Raw genomic sequence first — 21,496 nt, 5'->3', positions numbered from 1 at the left:
TAAGCATCCTGAGCATCTGATAGCAAAAGCTGAGCTGACCTTTTATAGCGAACCAATAGTGAGCTTTAGTTTTGCAATATGTATGAGCCTTATTATCGCTGTTATAAGAACACGCATGTAAAATCAATAAATTGAGACTTGTTGATCATCATCGGATGTGCTTGTCTCCCGTCAACTCCGTCAAATGGTGACCCCTACGACGTGATCCTTGCCAGACACCACGGACGAGCGACGACCGGGTCGGGTCTCGAAGCAGCCGGGACGGCAAAAAAGCGCGAAAAAGAAGAGTTAAGACGTGCCGTGCCCTGGGTGTCCATACAGACGAGCCTGGCCGATACGTGCTGCCGAGACCTTGAGGGGCTGCAACAGCGCTGACGAATTAGGTATGGAAAGGCAAGCAGTATATGATTTATTTACCGCTTTTTTACAAAAGCGGCAGGTTAAGGAGATAGATTTACAAAAGGAGTTACCGGGGCTTTTAGCATATGGGTATGCCAAGGGAGTTTTTGCAAATCCTCATACTGTACATGAGTTGACAGAGTGGCAAAAATTCGGGGATTTATTATGGGAGGCTACATTAGAGGATGATAAGACGGCTAGAAAGTTGGGAAAGCTTTGGAGGGTGGTACACAATGAGCTTCTGCAGCATCAGGCAGAAAAGAAAGCAGCTGAGCAGGTATCTGCTGCTCACACCAAGAATAGGAGTTATGGGAGTGATCAGGATCAGACCACTCCTTTACCCCCTGTGTTCACAAAGGTGGTCCTGCCGCCTCCACCATCGCCTTCTACCAGAGCTGGTCCTGAGGTTGCTTATGAGCCTTCTGCACCCCCCAAAGAGCAGGGGCCACAGCCAAGGCCACCCACTGCTGAATTCCCGCAGGGTAATGAGCCGATCCCTGGGGCGGAAAGCGACCTAGCGGAGGCCATTGCCAGGGAGCGAAGGGAGGCTTGGGCTGCGCTGGCAAAAGATGGCTTGGAGAGAGAGGATAACGGTGCAGTTAGTGCGGCAACCCAGCTAGCATGTCCGGTGACCTTCCAGGCACAGGCTGGTGGAGGATTACTAGCAACAATCACTGCTCTCGATTGGAAATTGCTATCACAATTGCGATCTACTGTTAGTCAGTTTGGGGTAACTAGTGAACCAGCAAGACAGATGTTGGATTATGTTTGGAATACTCAGGTACTTTTGCCTGCTGATTGCAGAGGGATAGTGAAGTTGATTTTCACTCAGCATCAACAACTTTTATTTAATGCACATTGGCAGGCGCTTGTTAATGAGTGTGTAGCGATACAGCGGCAGCCAGGAGACCCTCTCCATGGGGTGACTGTGGATGAGCTTATGGATTTAGGAGCATTTCTTCACACTGAAGCACAGGCTCTGATTGGACCGGACAAGTGCCGAGAGGCAATGAGGTTGGTTAGATTAGCAATAGATAGAGTGAAGGAACCAGGAGGAGTACCTGTGTATATGGGAATTAAGCAGGGCCGGGAGGAATCGTTCGGTTCATTTATAGATAAAGCTGCTGCTGCGATTGAGAAGGCAGGGGTACCCGAGTATATGAGAGGGGCTTTGTTGAAACAATGTGCTCTTCAGAATTGTAATTCAGCTACAAGGAGTGTAATTAATACACTAGGTGCAAACTGGACCATAGAAGAAGCACTAGAAAAAATGGCACAGATGCCGGTAGGATCACAAGTCTGTTTGGTACATGCTATCAATCAGCTGGGATTAGGGTTACAAGAACAAGCAAAGGCTTCTCAGAATCAGGTGTTAGCTGCCCTTGCACCCCTTCAAGCGTCAGCTGCACTTACCCCGGCTCCGACAGGAAATCGGATGAGATGTTACCGATGCAGAGGCATGAATCACATGTGTCGGGAATGCCGAGCAACAGAGATCTGGTGCCAGAAATGCCGCTCGAATACACACAATACAGGAGCTGTGTGGGTACCCGCAAAGTGGACTAAACCTGTTCTCAATGCAGCAGTTGGTGAGCAATCTGTCAGAAGTGGACAAGAAGCGACTAGAGGAGAAGCTGCCAGTGATCCTACGGCCACTACTGATACAGCTGAAGGGACACTCGAAGGCGATCGACAGGGCTGTGACACACTGCCAGACTACTAAGGAGCTGACTGAAGCTATTGAATCACTGTCATCTTTTTACATAAGGGGCCCAGCGGGCCAGAACTGTCTTGATTGTAATTGTTCATGTTGTGCTGCTTGGGTGGCATTGTAGTGTGGGGGCTGCTGTAAGAACTTTTGGATAGAGCAGTCCTTGATCCGGCAATTGTGGTGTGATACGTGCTGGTATGACCATCGTTTTGATAGCTGGCAAAGGGAGCTGGGAGAACAAACAAGATTGGACATAGGTTCGGCTTTAAATCTTTTTGAAGCGCCTGAACAAAAGATTTTGGCTTATTATCAGTGGGAATTAAATCATATTGTAAAAAGGGTTAAAGCTCAAAGTAGGTCCTATATTGCATCTGCAAGGTGTAGAAAGTTGGTGCCCTTAACACAGCATTCTGTAGTAGGGCCCATTAAGGGGGATCCCGATGAAGAATTGGATCAATGCTTAAGAAAATTACAAGATTTAAAATTACAACGGTTAGGAACGCTGAAGATTAAAAGGAAAAAGAAGAAAAATAAGAGGGAAAAATGAAGCTTATTTTTGTTGTGTTGCTTAGTGCTGTGATAGCTGGGGTAGTAGGAGTAATGCACTTTAATCAGCCAAGAGACAATATATAGATAACGCTTGCTAATCAAACTAATCTATCATCGCTTTGTCTTAGCTTAGGAGGAGTTACTAACCCCTTTCGTACGTGCTTAGTGGGCCTGCCTGTGTGGTCTCCCAAGGAGTTTTGTGGTCTGATAGGTAATCAAACCTTGTGCAAAAACCTTTCGACGGTTACAGACCCTATAAACCCTACACAAAATGATGGCTACCGTCAATGTCAAATAATTCTGTCACTTAATACCACCTTGCACTCTCCTCCTGAGGATTTGGATCTTTTTGGAAGTGCAAACGCCAGTATGACTAACACCTTAAAGGGCAATTGGATCAGTTTTGAGCCCTTAAACTCCCAGGATCTTAATCAGAATAGAGGGAAATGGGCTACCCTAGATTCATCCCTGGAATCAGGTATAGTGCATAAGCAGCTTTATAGCCGATGCAACGGCAGTAATATCACTGCCCCGAAGAAATTACCCACAGGGATATTTTTAATTTGTGGAGACAGAGCTTGGAATGGTATGCCGGCCAAACCACAGGGAGGACCTTGCTATTTGGGAAAATTGTCATTGTTTCACCCCAATGTGTCTCTATTGATGCAATTGAGCCGAAATTCAAGCAGGCAGAGACGCAGCTTGCACGACCTAGACTGCAATCAGATAGGAATCCCACAGTTTTGGAGTGAGTTAAAACAAGTGATAGTTTCTACTATCTTGCCAGGAGGAGCTGCAAATAAAGCTATCAACTTAGCAAAGCAATTGGGGTGTTGGGCCAAGGATGAATTGAATAAGACGTCAGAAATTCTAGATATGCTAACTGCAGATGTGCAAAGTGTTAATCATGCTGTTTTACAAAATAGGGCCGCTATAGATTTTTTGCTTTTAGCTCACGGGCATGGATGTGAAGAATTTGAAGGTATGTGTTGCATGAATTTGTCCGACCACTCTGTATCAATTCATGCTAAAATAAAAGAATTACAACAGGGACTTCACAGTCTCAAAGAAGAGGAAGGATTAGGAATTGACGAATGGCTTAAAAGCTTGGGACTTGGACCATGGCTAAGGAACCTTGTAATATATGCTATAGGGATACTGGGTGTAGTTTTGATGCTTTTGCTTATTTTGCCTTGTATTTTTAATTGCATTCAGAATATGGTCAGTCGAATGATAGAAAAAACCTGGCAGACAAACCTTCTTGCTCAAAAAGAAAACGGGGGAAGTGTGGAGAGTTTTGTGGAGACGTGGCTTGAAGAGAAGGGACATGATAAAATACAGCTGGTAAAGCAATGGGCCTCTGATGGGGGGCCTTTGGCAGGGCCAGAGTGTCCTTGAGCAGGAAGTTATACGATAACGGGATGCAGAAGCAGAGACTAGCTAATGAGGGGAGAAAACATAAGCATCCTGAGTATCTGAGGGGAGAAAACATAAGCATCCTGAGTATCTGAGGGGAGAAAACATAAGCATCCTGAGTATCTGAGGGGAGAAAACATAAGCATCCTGAGTATCTGATAGCAAAAGCTGAGCTGACCTTTTATAGCGAACCAATAGTGAGCTTTAGTTTTGCAATATGTATGAGCCTTATTATCACTATTATAAGAACACGCATGTAAAATCAATAAATTGAGACTTGTTGATCATCATCGGATGTGCTTGTCTCCCGTCGACTCTGTCAATGTGCCTTCTGAAACCTGGCTTCCCTGTTCCTCATGAGTTGATAGTGACAGTCACTGGTATCTCTTTTTGTACTCACCTGTCCTCTGCTTTCTCAAATGCTGGCATGCACTCACTGATAGGTGGGGGTATTTCAGATTGCCTTAGGCAGGTGTCCTGGGCTGCCTTGGCATGACACAAACAAAACCCAACTGCTCAGCATTCGTGTGCTTCCCTTTATCCTTAGTGTATCTCCATTCTTTTATCTCTCTGTCCTTCGTAGTACCCCAGACTCCATGAAATAATGGCCTTGAGCAACCTGGTCTCACTTTCAGGTTGGCCTTGCATTGAACAAGAGATTGGACCAGAAATCCAGATAGTCCTTCCTGACTAACTTCTTGGCAGCTGAGAGGCTCAGTTATGGCAAACTCAAAACCAGTCATTTTTAGTCACTGACATGGAAAGCAGATTTGATATTGTCTAATTTGACCAGCAGTGATGGGCTATAAAGCCTTCTAAATAAGCCTGGCTCAAGACATCAACAGGTTTTCTATTCCAAAAGCTTGTGCCAAGTTTCCAGGAACACTTGTTTCACAAGAATGTCTAAGATTTCTGTGACCATTGCACCTTTGACAAACACGAGGTGTTTGTGCCATCTGAGCTCTACAAGCAAGTAGTGGTCAAGGCCATTTTCTGTGTCAGGGGAGAATAAATCTGACCTCTTTAGCTGTCTTGTTTAGTTGGGTTTTTGGGGGGTAGAGACGGATGAAAATACTGCAGTTCTTACTCATAAATAATAGATAAAGCAAATCTATGTTAGGTTGGTTCCTTTCATCCTGGACTAGTTAAAAATCACTATTCTGGAGTTAAGAATGTTCCAGATAGAAAGCTGCTGCAAGCCAAGGGTTGACATGCTGATCTAAAGAAGACTTTTTCTCCTCATGTTACTTCTTACAAGGTCCTGTGTCTTACAGTTCTTCTGATGTACTTTGCACAGTGCAAAACATGACCTGCTGATATTAAGCAGGTTCTGAGGCTGCTAAACACACTTCCATTACAGCTAAAGATGTTGCAATGTGTATTCCCGTGTCAGTGTCACAAATATTTTTTTTCCATTTCCTGACAGTGAAATAAAAAAAAAAAAATTTGGACTTTGCTCATTATTGCAAAAGCAATGCGAGTCAGGAGCAGCACCTAAAGAATGCAGGGGAACCTGTACAGCCCCCAAAATAACAGGATGAGTTTTGTCTGTCCTTTGATGGCCTGTGGAGCAAACCAAAGGAAAGAAAGCATACTCCAAGCACAACACATCCTGTTTGTAAGCAGAGACAAGTGTGCAATTCCTAATCTGCTGGAAGGAGAAAAGCAAGGCTTTTGAAAAATATGGAACATGTATGTATGGGGTTTTTCAATGGCTTCAAAAGTATGTGCTCCCTGTGTTCACCTGATATTTCAGTTGCAGGGGCTTGTACAGAGAAAGCTTTCCATCATCTTACATTTGGCATGTGTGGGAAGTAGAAAGGGACACGAGCTAAGGGGGCGGATTGTGGGTTACAGGTGAACAGTTTGTAGATACCAGATACATTCTGAAAATCTTGCAGGAATTCCAGGATGATGAAGAATGGATCAAGGTTCTTCTCAGAGCCTAGCTTTCAACAGAAGGTAAAATCTGTCACATGCAGGGACAGCCTCGAGGTGTCACTCGAGTGCTGAAAATAGAAACAAGATCTGTGGTTGGATAACTTAGAGAGTGCTAAAGGTGCAGTGATATTTTGGCAGCAGTTAGTTGTTTAACTGATCAGTAGGTTATTTTCTCTTGATAGCAAAATATAATCATGTTTCTGGTATTTGGTATTCTGAGCAAACGATCTGATTGTTTGACATAAGCTGAAGCCTGAGTTGGGGAAAGTGAGAGAAGAATTTTACATATATTGTGTTGATAAGAAAAAGAAGGGTCAAAAAGTTAAAGTCAATAATCAATTTCTTTAGTAATTAGGAACAATTGTGCAAAATGTTCTGCATCCTGAGAGGATTGCATCTTGCATGCTAAATTTCTGGTGCTTTGCATGCAAGTCATAAGGACTAACAATGCTGGAAAGCTGGTGGACCCCAAATATGTGGATATTGGCAGTAGAAATGCCTGTAGGTGTTAATTTGGCAATCTGAATTTCTGTGGCTGCTTCTCAGGGATCTGAAAGTCTTTGAACTGAAAAGATTTCACTGTTAGTTCTGTCCTCGACTTGTCTTCTACTCCTGAAGTGGGTGCCCTTAATTCACTGGGGGCAAGTAAGCAGTCCTTTCTCAGAAAAGAGTTTAGGAAGGTTCTTTATTCTCATTGACTTTGTTGAGCCACATTTGCCTTCTCAAAGTTCTCTCCAGAGTAGGTACAAGACCAGTTATGCCCACGGATTTTATTCTTCTTGTGTATTACCAACTTCTTGTGGGTGGCAGTTCTCCCAAAGCTAAAATGCTGTAAACAGCAAAGTTTTTTTCACAGTCTACTACAGGCTGCCTTTTCCAAGCATGTGGCCCTTAGTGTGGAGTTTCTCACAGTACCCCAGACCCTTGTACTCTAACCAAGGAATGCTGGAAATGGTGGTGGCTTTCCTCTACTTTTTCCTGTGTGATCATCTGAACAGGCTGGCACAGGGGACCATGCTTCAGCCTACAGCCACTTCTGCAGCCTGATGTTGCCATTTCCCTCACTAATCAACCAGTGGGACAAGATCAGAGAAAAAGCTGAACTGTGAACTCAAAACCAGCACCCCTTGCTCAGGTATAGTCCTCAGTGTGTCTCTGCCTCGTTCTCCTGTTGTACTACAGCCCCAAGGGCTTTTCTTGAGCTTCGTGCTCAGTAAATGTGGATGCTTTCAGAACCTGTTGAGCACACCATTTCCCAGAGCACACACAAGGCTTGCTGCCATCTGGCACTTGCTTTCTGTCCCCCATGCACTGTTGGCTTTGAAAGTTCTGCCAGAAGTGCTGTTCTTTAAAAAAACATTGGCACCAATTCTCTGTAATAAATGGCCTGGCCCAAAAATTGTTCCTGTTTCTTTTGGTTCCTGTGAGACATTCTGCGGGTCCCGTGGGCACTGTCTAATGGAAATTTCTGGAATTTGATACTGTCTTTTGCTAGCAGATGCTGAACTGTGCCTGCTGGGGATCTGCCCCCCTAGGTGATGCTGTTGCCTGCAGAGGCCTTGCACAGTCTGCCTGTAAGGCACAGATCACAGCAGGACAGGTGTGGAACCCACCACCAGCCCCACGTCACTGAAATGCTGCTGCTGATTCATGTAAACCAAAGGTTCTTGATTTTAATGTTTCAAAAAGGCTACTCTTCTCAGACACTTTTGTCACTGTACCTCGCAGTGCTCTTTGGTTAGACTTGGGGTGACTGCCAAAATAGCAATTTTGATGTTATTGAGCATTGCATTTGGAAATCAGGTGTCTTGCCCAGAAATCTGTGTGACTCGTTAACAGCCCATCCTCTTGCTATAGGATGTTCTCAGGAGATACAGACTGTCAGGCCTTCACTTTGCAATATTATGTGAATCTTCTCTGACTTCATTTCACAGTTATTTGGTGGTGTTCTGTGACTTGGGGTGTTTTTTTGGCTTTTGTGAGAATACAGTCTGGATATCTTGCATTATTTTCTGCAGCTGAGAAAACAGTTGCAGTTTTATCTATTCTCTAGCAGCCTGGGAATTCTTGATTGACTATCAGTCATCTGTCCTAATTCAGGCACCTTTTCAGGTGATACTTCTGGCAAGATTTCCTGCATTTTCCGGTCTTTGATGTGCCTAAATATAAATAATTTTTCATATTTACAGTTGAATACTGGGACTGTGTCATTCCTACTAGGACTGTGTCAATATATTGTCATAGAATGCAAGAACTTGGACCCTACAGCACTTTATCATTCGATGGGACTCCGCTGAGATCCTTGGTACACAAGTTCTATCCTTCTCATTTCACCTGTCTGGCTCTGCTTTGGTGATCTGTATGTCCTTATTCTGTCACATTTTCAAATGTGGTTCCACTGGATTTTTTTATTTTCCTGTATCTTAACCCTGTAGACAACTGCACTACACTTCAAAACTTTCTGAGTGCTAGAAAAGCTTTTTTTTCCATGAAGTTAAAAATTTTTAAAAAGTTAAAAAGTTGAAAATTTTTTCAAAATAAGTTTGGAAAAAGTTATTAAGATAATTCCAGTTGCTGACAGCATCATCTGTTTAATTTTTTCATTTTCATCCACCTTTCAGCCCACTGTTTGTGGTGATTCATACTTCTGCACTTTCTATGCCAAAAACAGAACATGGTATGCTACAGTCTTTGGGACACACAGCACATGTAAATGCCATATCTTTCAGAAATTTACTTTGAATTAAAATATAATAGGAGCAAATGATAAAGCTGATCAGCAATTTTTCCATGATTTCTAATGCAAAAAATTTCCTGATCTCAGCTTGGGAGTTTACATGAGAGTCAGGAAAAAAAGGAACCAATAAATTTTTCCAATGTTGTCTTCAGCAAATGTAGGCTGTGGAATATAATGACAAAGATTTTTTGCATAGGGACATAAAAATGATGAAAGAATAGAGGAGTTTTTTACAAACTCTATTAAACTGAAACTGCCATTAACACTTTTATTAACTGTTTGTAAGCAAAGATGTTATAGTAGCTTATATTCACACACATAAACACACTCGCACATATGTGTGCCACCCCCACACACACACATGCAATTTGTCAAAATGTTGAACTAAACCTGAAGGTAATATTCTCACCTTGCTGACATACTGTTGAAAATCTCTGTGACTCAAGTGTCTTGAGCTGATCCCATTCCAAACAGTCCTGAATGGAACATTAACATCATTTTCTGCCTTACCCTTTTAACACTTACTTTCAATAAGATTAAACTGGTTAGAACATCCCTCCTTTATGCAAGTTAATGACCCAAGAATAAGGGTGGAAATAAACTTATATGTAAGTGACAAGCAGAAAATGCACTTGGAAATGTCAATATACACTTTGTGTGGAAAATGGAGGTGGCTTGTCCCTCTTTTCTGAAACTGTCAGAGAAGTAAAGAACTATAAACAATCATCTTGTTTCAATGACATTTCTAGACAGTTGATTTCATCACTGACTGGAACTACCAGTTAGCAAAACACTGCAGCACTGATAATTGTATAAAACTGCCTAAGTGTGTAGAAAAAGACCAGAACAGCACTTTACAAATAGCAGGCATTTGCAGGGGTCTATGGAAGCACTTGAACAACTGTTGGGTAAAATGCAAAATTTCTTCACGATGTCTGTCCTCTGCTTTTCTAACCAGAAGTGGAATAATTGTTATGCTTCTTTTCTTCATTTTCTCTTTCACATTCTGCTGCCAAATGGCCCTTACCCTCATCCAAGGACTCCCCAGTGGCTCTAAACACTTTGAACAGAGTGGTGAAAGGGTTAAGTTGCACCATTAGGTGTCAGAGGAAGGACTGATAAGAGTTCAACAAGCCTCCCCCTGCATGGGCTCCAGGGCACAGCTCACAGCTGAGTCCTGTGACTTGGAACAGCAGTGACAGGAACTGCTAAACACAAAGAGCTGCAGCAATGACCTGGCATGCACCAGTCTTGGAGGAGCCTGAATACAAAGAGATTCTCACTTTCTTACAGACTCTTCCAAGAAGAACAGAACAAAAAGGAAAGTCAGACATGTGGGTTGCATTTCAGGCCCTATTTTGTGCTGCTTCTCTGTCTGTGTTTGGCAGCCCCACATGTAAAGCGTGGGTAGCGCTCTTTAGGCAGGGTGGTGGCAGCAGTACAGCAGGAGAATAAGAAAATCAAGGAAGGACAGGTTTGGGTGCAGGACATGTGCTCCCCCTGACAGAAATGTGGAGCAGGCTACAGCAGGGCTGGTGCTGGATGTTACAGGCTGGGATACTCGAGCAGAACTCAAAGCTGTACAATCCCTCTGCTGTCTGTAATTCTTTAGCTTAGCTGTGGTTTCTCTGATGTTCTCTATGTAGGAAATGAAGAATGATTTTACCTAGCAGCAGCATGATGCAGTTGTCCCTCATGTGCAAAGACTTGTAGCACACTGTGTGCTAAGTGCTGGCTGTCAGATTCCCTATGGCTTTAATGCTCTCCTCACCCTTGTTAAAGGCAGTTGCACAATCCCTGTATTTCTAGGTACTTTTTCAGCAATGCAGAAACCTCACTAATTAATTCTTTAGATCTTTCTGCTATAAAGCTGGCACTTAGTTTGCTCACTTCTAGCTTCTTATTTGTCTGACTTTATTCTGCTGGTTTCTTACATTTGGCAGCAGCCAGAACAAATGAACATTTTAGAGACAGAAGCTTTCACTACTGGAAAAGCATCCTCTCTGTATCTCCTTACTGTCATGTTCCTTACCTTGGATCCATTAACATCTGTGGCCAGAAATCAGACAGATGAGTTTATCTGCCAGATCTTCTGCCCTCTGTGTTCTTTCATGTGCAGAGCAAGGACAGAATTTATTTTTAACTTGGCTACCTTTCCTCCTCCCAAACTCCTCCCTACCTTACGGTCAGCAGCATCTGCTGTTAGAAGCCATCCACATTATCCATCTGGGGTTGTTGCCCAAAGTTCCCTCTGGCTCTGTGCATCAAGGCTATGTAAGTCTCACTTTTGTTAATTTTTCTCTTGGTGTTTGAAAAGAAAGTAAAAAGACCTTCCTTATTTCCCAGCTGCTCATGGCTCTGTGTCATGGCATTACTCTTTGGAGCAATAACATGAACTCCTTTACTTCATGCTCATCTCAGACTTGTGCATGTGGAATACCTTAGAGATGCCTTTTGAAATTTTCCCTTCCTTTGAAGACATTTAAAGATAACAAAATCTTTCCTTTGATTCTTTCCTCTGAGCAAGTAAGTGATATCAGTGATATCAGATCAGTGTCTGTCTTCTGATGTTTCCTGATTCTGATATGTAGAGAATTTATGTTTAAGGGAATTTATTCAAGATATTCTGCTCTTTTTTCCTGACATTGTTTGTAATTAGTTTTGTGGATGTATTTTTCTGAACTTACAGTAAACCCAATTTCAAGGGTCAACTTCTATTTAAAAAGCCTCCTACTGTTGTTTATATTTTAACCACTGTGCTAACCAATGTACCCTGACTCTGAAATAAGATCTGATAAACTTCCACCTATGGGTGATCCTCACAGTGATCAAATAAATGAGAACAAACACCACAAGATTAGAACTGGAGAGAGATTCAGATACTGTGTGCATCAGTGAGGGGAAAGAGGAAAGAAGGAAAGGCACAAAAGGATAAATCAACAGTTTACTAGGATCCTGTCAAACATAATGCCTTGACAAGTCACATCCTTGTCACAAGACAACAGTGAGGAGTGCCAGTGGGGCAGATGAAAGACACTTCTGTTTTGTCATTTTCTTGTGAAAAACTTACAGAATGACTGTTTTTGTACCAGGAACAGTTGCTAACAATATTCTCAAGTCCCGTTTTCCAAGATCAGATCCATTTAGATAGAGATTAATAAGATTTCTTCAAATCTGCATTGCCATCTTTGAATGAAACAGCAATATGAGTGTTCTTTGCTTTCTTCAGAGCATTCACACCAATGTAGGTGCATTTTAATCAGATTTGAGACAATGATATTGAGAGAAGAACCAGAGCCAAGCCCTAAACTAGCAACAACTATAAGGAAGGAGGATAGATTTTGAAGGAGTACATATAGACCTTGAACATGAGGAAAGCTTGCAAGAGTCTGCTGGCCTGATGCATGGAAATTTTCCCAGACTATCCTAGGCATGTGTTAACAAACCTTTGGCTAACACAATTTGCTTCTTTGGTTTTGAAAACCAGTAGGAAAAGCTGATCTGATTAAAATCTCTAACACGTAGTGTTTATTGATGAGTTTTACAAAATCAGTGAAGATTCACAGCTTTTCAAACCTCTCCATGCAGCAGAAACAGCTGCACTCACCCACTTATGCAGTTTTTTTTGTTAGACATTTGCCAGCAGATGTGCTCCATAACATAAGTGACCCAATGACTACCTCAGTGGAAATGGGAGATACAGGAAACTGGGGAAGGTGCCAAAGATGCTGGAGAGGGCAGGGCTGAGCAGAAAACCAATTTTGCATTGGAGTAAGGAAAAGACTCACTATGTGATAATATCTGATAGGAAGGAGGCACAGGGATGAGCAGATGCTGTTTGTAGCCAGGGAGTCAGGGGGTATAGAGCAGGAGAGATGAAAACCAGCATCTAGACCTAGAATTGAAAATGAGGTTAAGATTTTTAAAAGTGTGGAGCTAAACCAGGCTTGAATAGCTCTCAAAAGCCTGCTTGCTGGTAAAGCCTACGTGGTGTTCTGCTCCTTTGTTTTACCATTATTTCCCAGTGAGTAACTGGTCCTAAAACCTGATAAGCCTGATCCCACATGTAATTGCATTATATCCCACCCATTCTCCCTGCCACCCTTCAAATGCTTCCGTGAGCTGAGTCCAGCTCCCATCAGCTCCTCTCCTTGGCCCGTCTGCTTTGTTTCCCTGCACTATCATCAGTGGTATCCCAAGCCTCTGCAGATTTCCCATGCTTTGCTCTTGTTCACAAGTTGCAGTAAAACAGGTTCAAGCACAGAAAACAGCCAAATAGGATGGGATTATACTACCTGACAGGAAAAAAAAAGTAAAGGGCCACAAGCAGGATCAGCTTTAAATTTTTCACATTATCAGTAAAATAGAAGCTAATGTGGTTCTCATGCTCATGCCTCTCTCACATATTTTCTCCTGCACTCCTAGCTTTATCCCAAGCCCTCAATACAGTGTAACTTCTACTTAAAGCAGGCAGGATGATGTAGAAGTGGACAGCCTCATTAGTTTTTAGAAGTAGCTCATGATTCTGCAAACTTTTGGCCTCCAATGCAGAAGACTGAATTTCATGATCCAGCACTGTCCATAGAAGTCTGTTCTCCCCATCCAATATTCATCCTGCTCCTGCCTCTGGTGAGTCACTAGCACATGTGATTCAGTAGGCTGTTTGGAAGCAACACCAGAGAGTTAACATGCAAGAGAAGCCATGAAATGGTGCTGCAGTGCAACTTTTCCAAGGTAAAGCCTGCTTGGGAAATACAGAGAGAGCTGATGTTGAAATCAGGATAACACACAGATGAGCAAAGTCTGACACCCTCGCTGGATGAGTTTGTGCATGCAGTGTGAGGTTACATGTCTGGTAAGGAAGAACACTAAATTGCTATCTATGCTTCTTAAACCTAAAGTTTAAGGTTTGGAGTATCCCATTAAATCTAAAGTTTAAATGAAATTAAAATTAAGTCTTACTCCCAAATAGAACAAAAAAAAAAAAAAAAAGAAAATTCTAATTCAAGGAGACATCAGAAAAGGAATTCTTTAATAAAGAAGTAAAATGAAATTATTTCACAGAGTTAATATCTGAATCTTATAATCATGCTTACCATGAGATTAAAAAGAAGTTGCTCCTTATAAATCAATACAGGCATGTGTGGCTGAATTTACTATTGGCACTCTAATGTCAAGAGAAATTCAGATCCTGCCTGGACACATGATTTCCCATGCTTTCCAGCAACATTTTTTCTGCCTTTTCTCTAGTAGAGAAAGACCTAACCATTTGAGAGCCAAACATATCCTGCAAAACAAGAAAGTGCCTTTGCATTTAATAACATCCAGTAGGAATGATTGAATCTGATTTGGTAATCCATCCAATTCAAGGTTGTTTGAACAGCCACACCACGGCAAGGGGGGAGCAGCATGGGAGAATGATTAACTTAATCCTCCTGCCTTGTTTGTTTGATGCTGCCTCACTCCAGTGCAAGTCAATAAAACTTTGAGCACCGACACACACAACTTCCAGCACCCTCCAAGCTGGCCCAAAATGGGGATTAGCAAAGCTGCCTTTCTCCTTCTGCTCTTTCTCAGCTCAGGTAAGAGTCCTTTGCCTTCTGCTTGCCAGGGTGAGGCTGGGGCCAGACACTTGCAAGCTCCATGTGATGCAGGTAGGTCCCCAGATCCCTGCATCACAACTCCCCTGGACGATGATGGATTTGGGGCTTGCTGGGCAGCAAGAGCTGCTGCTGACCAGAGTGAGAGCTGTCATTGCTCCAGGCTGTGTTCATTAGAGACACCAGAAGAGGAGCAGCCTCGGTGTCTGCATGGGCAGCTTATGGCTCCCAGCAAACGTTTCCCATGGCCAGAGACAGGGGCACCCTTGGGGAGCAGCCTGCAAAGGCTTGTCCAAAGGCATGGCTCCCTCTGGTTTCAGCAGCCTTTGGTCTTAGGTTTGGGGATTTCTTTTTCTGTTATTTCCAGACATTGTGATCCTTATTCTTATTGCTCTAAAGTTTGTAAATGCTTGTGCAAAACAGAATCATACAGGAAAGTTTGTTCCACACACTGCAGTTTCAGTCTTTTTCATAACCACGTTCTTAACAGTGAATTTTTCATTCCATGTGATAGGGAGACTAAATCTGATTACTGTTAGTTTCTGCAATATTTTTGGTACACAGAGATATTTTTGTGAAAGATGATAAAGAATGTTGGCACACACAAGAACTGAATTGAGCTCTTTAGATATATTTATATGGGATCCATACATGTGAATATTCTCTGTCCTGAAAACCTTAAACTCCAATGAAGTGTGAGGTTCAGACCACACAGCTTCTTGCAGGCATCTGTATAACTACACAAAATGTTGTGATTGTAGTAAAAAATACAATTGTGAGTGTGCTAATGCTTATCTAAAGATACAATAAAATAGACAAACATTTTACATGTGCAGTGTTAAAATGTAAGAAAAAGTAACAGTTAGGAAAATATATGGGTAGATTTTAGCTGGAAATATTAGAGACATGCCCCAGCATAGAAAAAATCTGTTATTTAATGCTAAGAATTTTTATCTTTGTTTAAATTCGAGTTTCTAAGCCTTGTTTTTGCAAAAGAACAGCCTCTGTAAAATCAAATACCTTCCTCAATTAAGTAGGAATTGTATATGAATGAGATAAATATACAATTTGGGCTTTTATCTGAAATGTTATACTTTTGTTTGGTAATTCTTTATCAAATGGTAGTAAACATTTGCATTTCTGAGACTGTAAAACATCACAGATATAGGGAAAATGGTAGCACGAAAATGTACTGCTTTTTAATTGATTGCATATTTTCCTTTTTATTTTCCCTACATGTAATGCCCTGCCATGTAAATATAACAGAAAAGGGGAAAAATATTTTTACGACCCAAATCAATTAGGCTCCTGTCAATATTTCTAAAACCAAATGTTGTATTAATAATGACAATGTTGTTGCAAAATGTCAAAGCAGAACAGAATTAAGTGTGCATGGAAGCTGTACCATAATAGGAGTTCCTTACTTGTTTTTCTTGTGAAGAGCATTGCAGCATCCCTATGATATTGTCTTAACCTAGTTTAATGTTTTGTCTCAAAACTCATTTATTCTCAATGTTTTTGGTTTGAAATAACTAGTGGAAATGTCATTGGACTCTTTTTCACTTATTCTTTTGTTTTCCAGCAGCTATCCTTCTCTTCCATGCATACTGCTAAAGTAACTGCCAACCCTTCGGGATGAGCTCTTCCCAGGGGTTTTTAAATCCAGAAAAACCCCTGCAGTAACTTCTGTGCTTTTGCAGTTGTATGAGAGGAAGCGTAATTTGGCTTCTATCCCTATGTTACCAGCTTCAACTTGTAGATGCAAAATGATCTTTAAGAAAATACCCAGTTGCAGGCTGAGCTATCTCTCAGGTGAAGGAATTTAATAGCAGGGCACTTATGAGCCTGCTTCACACTAAAGAGTGTTACTCAGGAAAGAGAGGAGCTGTTGCCTTTCTCAGCTGGAAGGACACCGCTAAACAACCCAGTGGAGCCCCCTCTCACAGGCCCTGGGTCCGAGTGGGACAAGGAGGCTTTTTGTCCCTCCTGCTGGCATTGGGCCATGGCTGAGACAGACAGGGGCAGAGAAAGTGAAGTTCCTCTCTGCAGCATGGCTGTTATTCCTGAGATTCCAGCCATGGTCTGGTTCATCCCCTGTCTGCCTTTTATTCAGCAATTGCATAAGGCCAGGCACAAAAGCACAGAGCAGGACTGAGATGTCCTGCAGTGACCAGGCGCCGGGGTGTCTGTCTGGGGTTGAAACCCTTCAGAACAGGTAACTCCCAGGGCCAGATGTTCGTCACAAGAATCATATGTTCCACTGATAAAGAAACTGTAAAAATCATAGGACTCATGCAACTCCATGACCCTGCAGCTGGAAGTCATGAAAATCCCTGTGCTGTGCACTAATTCTGAGATTGCAGAGCTCTAACAGGAAAATACGAAATGCCAAAGTCCTTTACAAGAAGGACTGTTCTTGAACACTTTTTGAGTTTACCATTAAACACAGCTGTACTTTTTAGTATTCTATATATTTGACATGCAGCTGTAGCCCAGAGGTTGTCAGGTGAGTTTATTTACCAGTTCAGTGTCTTGTCTTCATTCATTGCAATGGAGGGCAAAAACTGCTACCTTGATTATTGAGCAAGTTCAGTACAAGATTATTATGAAAATGACAAACTGAATGTCTGACAACCCCAGTGACCTGAGGGTGGTTTGTTTCTTTTAAGAGTAGGAGCCTTTGTAAGGAGGTGGCTGATAAATCTGAAGTCTCTCCATGTGGATAGATGGACAGCAAGGGACAAATGTTGTTCCACATCTCTCTTGAGCCCCATTTCTCCGCTTTGTCCAAAGTATGCATGGCCAATATTTTCTTTCTGAAACACCTCCCCTTTGTTTTTTGCTCCTTGGGTCATCTTCTGTGCTGCCATTACTTTATGCCATAGGTTTGTGTTATCACTGTTCAAACCATTTCTCTGTCCTGCCTTACACTGGGTTTTCAGTGGTGCTACCTTTTGCCATACCAGGAAGGCATTTTAGATTTACCCATATTTTGTCACCATTAACCCAGCTATTCCAGTAATTAAATGGTGATGTCACATGACTAGGTGACAAAGAACTTAATGGGAGTTTGAAATCAATCAAATCATCATTCCCATTTTCACTCCTTTATCTCTTTTTCCTTTTAGTGCAAGGAAGCATTCTAGACCGCTATGTGAGAACAGAGGGAGCTTGGTTGCTCAACCCAATGAAACAAGTTTATAGAGCAAATAGTGATGAAGAATGTGCAGAGAAATGTGAAACTGAAGAAAAGTTTGCTTGCAGGTAATTTCCACTGGTTCCCACATATATCTTTCATTGCAAGTGATGGAACAATATGCCTTTTTATCTGCAGTCTGAACTTTCAAGGGTTTTCTTATGACCATGGAGGGGTTTGAGGTTTGCTGGAAAAACAAAAAAATGGGCACAAACAGAATGCCTGGGACATATAGATGAAGACAGAAAAAATTAAGAAATTAAGAAAGTCATGTTGAATTTTTATTGAAAAACATTACTTATGTAATATATCTTGATGCTTGACATGCTGCAAACCAACTTGGCATGGTTTTATCAAGACTCTTGCACTTCTTCTGCAACAAGGAGTCATAATTAATTTCTTGGAAATTTAGGACAGCAATGATGGCATTGATTTTTTTCATTGCTTTGCCTATCTTGCACAGAAATCTGTTATTCAGAATTTTACTAGAATTTGGACTTAGGTAGCGTCTATTTACTTTGAGAAGGTGATGGCCACCTAAACCTTAATGATTCTAAACTCTTTCAGCCAAGTCCTCTCGCTGCACTTGCATTAACCAGACTCAAGGGGCTAGAAAGCAAGAAAGGTGTTGATGAACCTGTACTGTTAGCCTTTGCTCAGGCTTCTGCCCCACTGGAGCCCATTGCTCTGAGCCTAAGGCTGCTGAATCTCCTGTGCCAAAGCCCTGCAGCCCATTGAGCTCCAGCAATGTAGCAGGAGACTGGGACAGTCAGGAGGCATGTCCATTGCTGTGGTGGGAGGCAGTCTGCACATATGGGGGAGAGGGGTTGTCTCTTCCAGTGTAGCACTTCTGCAGCATGCCTTTCTGAACTCAGCAGAGTGATGGCCTGCAGTGCTGTTTCAAGCACTTGGTTCTGCTTAATGCTTTTATTCAAGACAGGGATACAATGGTCCTGAATTCTTAAGTGTGTTTTGTAACTTTGGGGTTTAACTCCAAAGAGAAAAGGAGACTTCTTGTAAAACGCTGTAACCCTGAAGGATGACAGGGGTCTGCTGACTTTATGAAATACCACCAATTCCCCTTGATCCAGCTTCACTCTGAAAACCACAAAGAGGGCAGAGCTGCAGCAGCACGTGGTTCAGGAGAGAAGGGAGGAAGGCAGAGAGAGCGTCGCTATATTCAGATTATACATATACAGTTGGCAGGGAATTCATGTTCCCTTTTGAGGCATATTCAGACACAGTATCATTCCTTAGCTTCTGCCCCGGGGTCTAAGCCCGCCATCACTTGGCACTGGAATGACATCAGGTTAATGCCTCCTGAATTAATTATGTGAGATCTATTACTATCAAGCAAGAACAGGTGCTGTCTGGCAGGAAGGATCTGGGGGAAGAAAGATAAATGTTAGTTAGAGCTTAAGACCAGGGCAGCACTGCAGCATCCTCACATTAATGCCTCAGACCAATCTGTTCAGATCAATACTTCAGACATATTATCCCACCTTAGAGGTGGATTGGGTTGTCCTCCTTAGATACTTTCCTACTTACAAATTTAACATTACTGACAGCTTAATTGGCTTAATTGGACTAAGAGCTTTCCTGGTATGGATCTGCCCACTGAATGCCATGCTGCTATTGTTCTTCTTTTTTTTTTTTTTTTAGTCTAGAAAAGCCAGCTGTAGGAATTTTTTAGCCTGCCAGAAGGTTTCCCTAGGTGCTATTCTAGACGCTACACCATCTGCTTTCAGTTTTTTTACAGCCTAGGCACTTGCTGAAAAGACAAAAGGCTATGACTTATAAAGTGCTCACTGTCAGAAGAATTACCACAAGATAATTTAAGGTCCTGGACTGTGTTTTACTTGCTCCTTGGTAACTGCTGCATACTGTGGAGTGTCTAACTCCTTGAATGACTGCTAATATTTTTAACATTAGGTCAAGGTCCCTTTTGTATATATCCCCTTCAACATGGTCTCTTGAACCTCTGGCAAGTTATAAATCCCTTGTTATAATTTCTTCTTGTAGCTCCCTTTCAACCTAGGTTTGATATGAACACTTAGAAGTTCAAAATCACCACTGAAAATGTGAGCTGCAATACTCAGTGATTTGAAAACATTTCTCAGTCTTAAATATCACTGAACTGTAGTGTCATTGATAAAATGACAACTGAGTACTCAAAAATGTTTGCAGAAAAGTGAGCATATATTCAGTATTGTTTCTTACATTGCTCTCTCTTCTTAAATTTAACAGGGCCTTCTTATTTACCAGCAAAGACCAGCAGTGTTTAACATTGAAAGAGAACACCAAAACAGCAATGATATTCAGAAGAGCAAATGCAGTTCTTTATGAAAAAAGAAGTATGTCTATATCTTTTTTTATGTTATTGGCCAGGGGGTTCAGATAAAAATAACCTCTTTTTATAGTATTTGTATATTGTTATATGATGTTCATACTCTTCAGTTAATTAATCTGGTGACATTTTTATCCCATTCTTATTTTTATGATATAATTAATTGACGTGGTGAATTTTTGTGTTCCCTTTTTTACATCTTTTATAAATATTTTTGTCATAGATGAGGATCATTTGACAGAAATGGTCTCTGATTCTTTCTGAAAATAGGAAGTGTGTCTCTGAGGAATGGCAGCTATCCAATTCTTTATCCTGTTTCAAAAATTCTTAGCTTATGCCAGATGCAAGGAAACAATTGGGTTTTAAGAATATTTTTTAATTACATTAGCAAGCGTGGAGCTCATGCTGTATACAGGGAAGAAGGAATGTGGTTAATTTTTAATGTAGCATAAATTTCATTGTGCTGTTCACTGACTTGAATAATACAGTAATACTTGACTTTAGTAATACAAAATGAACCAGGTTCTCAGCTGATGAAAATCATGGAGGGGTTTGGATGGGCCAGTCTCTAAGCAAAAGGCAAGAATCTCAATAACTTGACAGTAAATACCCATGAGCTCCAGAGAAATGCATCTTTACTTCTCTGTTGACCTTGGTAGCTTATCCCCTCCCTGTGGGCTAGACAATGCTGTGTCTCTAGCAGCTGCAAGGAGATTTTAGATAGTGGCCCAAACAGCTTTAGCTGGATTGCAGCCGAACATCCAAATGAGATTTTGGTCAGGCACTGTGGATAACTGCCTGATAAGGAAGATAAGGAGGTAATTTTTCACAGAAAGGTGTGTAAGTACTGAGCCACATTGCCCAGAGAGGCTGTGGAGCCTGCACCCTTGCAGATATTGGCTGGACACAGCTCTGAGCAGTCTCACTCACCTTAGAACCTGAATGTGCTATTTCTGGGGCTATGGACCAAAGACAGCTGAGGGTCCTTTTCAACCTAATATCTTGTGAAGCCTTTGGCCAGCTTTATTTTTTCTGCAGGTAATTTAATGTTTAGAGCATTATTTCTTTCATTATACACAGAAGCAGCTGGGAATTTCCATACATTAAATTAAGTGATGATAAGAAGTCTTCTGCAGTTCTTATTTAGAAGGAAAACTGAGTGAATCAATTAATAAGTAACAAAGCTAAAAGGTTGTATGAGTTACATGTAAATAATTGTATTGGTTTTTCTTACTGTGATCAGGAGCTAGATTGCAATTCTGGTTTATTTTCGAGACATCCCTTGGATTTACTGAAGTTAGCACCCAGTAATGCAATATTCATTGGGGATTTGTTACTACATGTTTTGGGGCCACAGACATGTGTTTTAGCTTCTTGAAATAACAGAAACACACCACTAAAAGTGTGAAAAACTGTTGTTTGACAAAACCAAAATTTCCAAAGATTGCACCTCTGCCTGCAGAAACCAAAAGATGGGCCTTGGTATCACAAACATCAAATACACAATCTGCTGTGCATGTGTCAGATGTTGTCTGTGTTGCTCATTTTTGTATCTGCAGTAATTTTTTCCGTCTATCAATTACTTGATGAGACCTACTTG

At 41.6% G+C, this 21,496-nt stretch overlaps 2 protein-coding genes across 14 annotated transcripts in view; one reads left to right on the top strand and one right to left on the bottom strand.

The window, feature by feature from the left end:
- The window catches only part of AHI1 (Abelson helper integration site 1), a 145,110-nt gene extending 133,143 nt beyond the window's left edge, over positions 1-11,967 (bottom strand). The window contains exons 1-2 of one of the 2 annotated variants that reach the window (XM_059842031.1): positions 10,786-11,967; positions 9,163-9,229 (exon numbers count right to left, since the gene is read on the bottom strand). The gene's annotated coding sequence lies outside the window, so the exon portion shown is untranslated. The remainder of the gene's footprint in view (positions 1-9,162; positions 9,230-10,785) is intronic. The other variant, XM_059842034.1, reaches the window with a different exon arrangement.
- Positions 1-21,496, top strand: part of LOC132325113 (plasminogen-like) — a 74,020-nt gene that overhangs the window by 37,271 nt on the left and 15,253 nt on the right. For 10 of the 12 annotated variants that reach the window (XM_059842017.1, XM_059842014.1, XM_059842013.1 and 7 more), the window contains 2 exons: positions 17,482-17,617; positions 19,797-19,903. The exons of 1 other annotated variant lie outside the window; for it this stretch is intronic. In XM_059842017.1, coding sequence (XP_059698000.1) covers positions 17,482-17,617; positions 19,797-19,903 — 243 coding nt within the window. Of the gene's footprint in view, positions 1-14,175; positions 14,336-17,481; positions 17,618-19,796; positions 19,904-21,496 lie in introns of those variants that run through there. One more of the 12 variants, XM_059842022.1, reaches the window with a different exon arrangement.

The sequence above is a fragment of the Haemorhous mexicanus genome, chromosome 3, assembly GCF_027477595.1.
Source record: "Haemorhous mexicanus isolate bHaeMex1 chromosome 3, bHaeMex1.pri, whole genome shotgun sequence".
In the NCBI taxonomy this organism is placed as follows: Eukaryota; Metazoa; Chordata; class Aves; order Passeriformes; family Fringillidae; genus Haemorhous; species Haemorhous mexicanus.
This window is presented reverse-complemented; position numbering and strand designations above follow the sequence as displayed.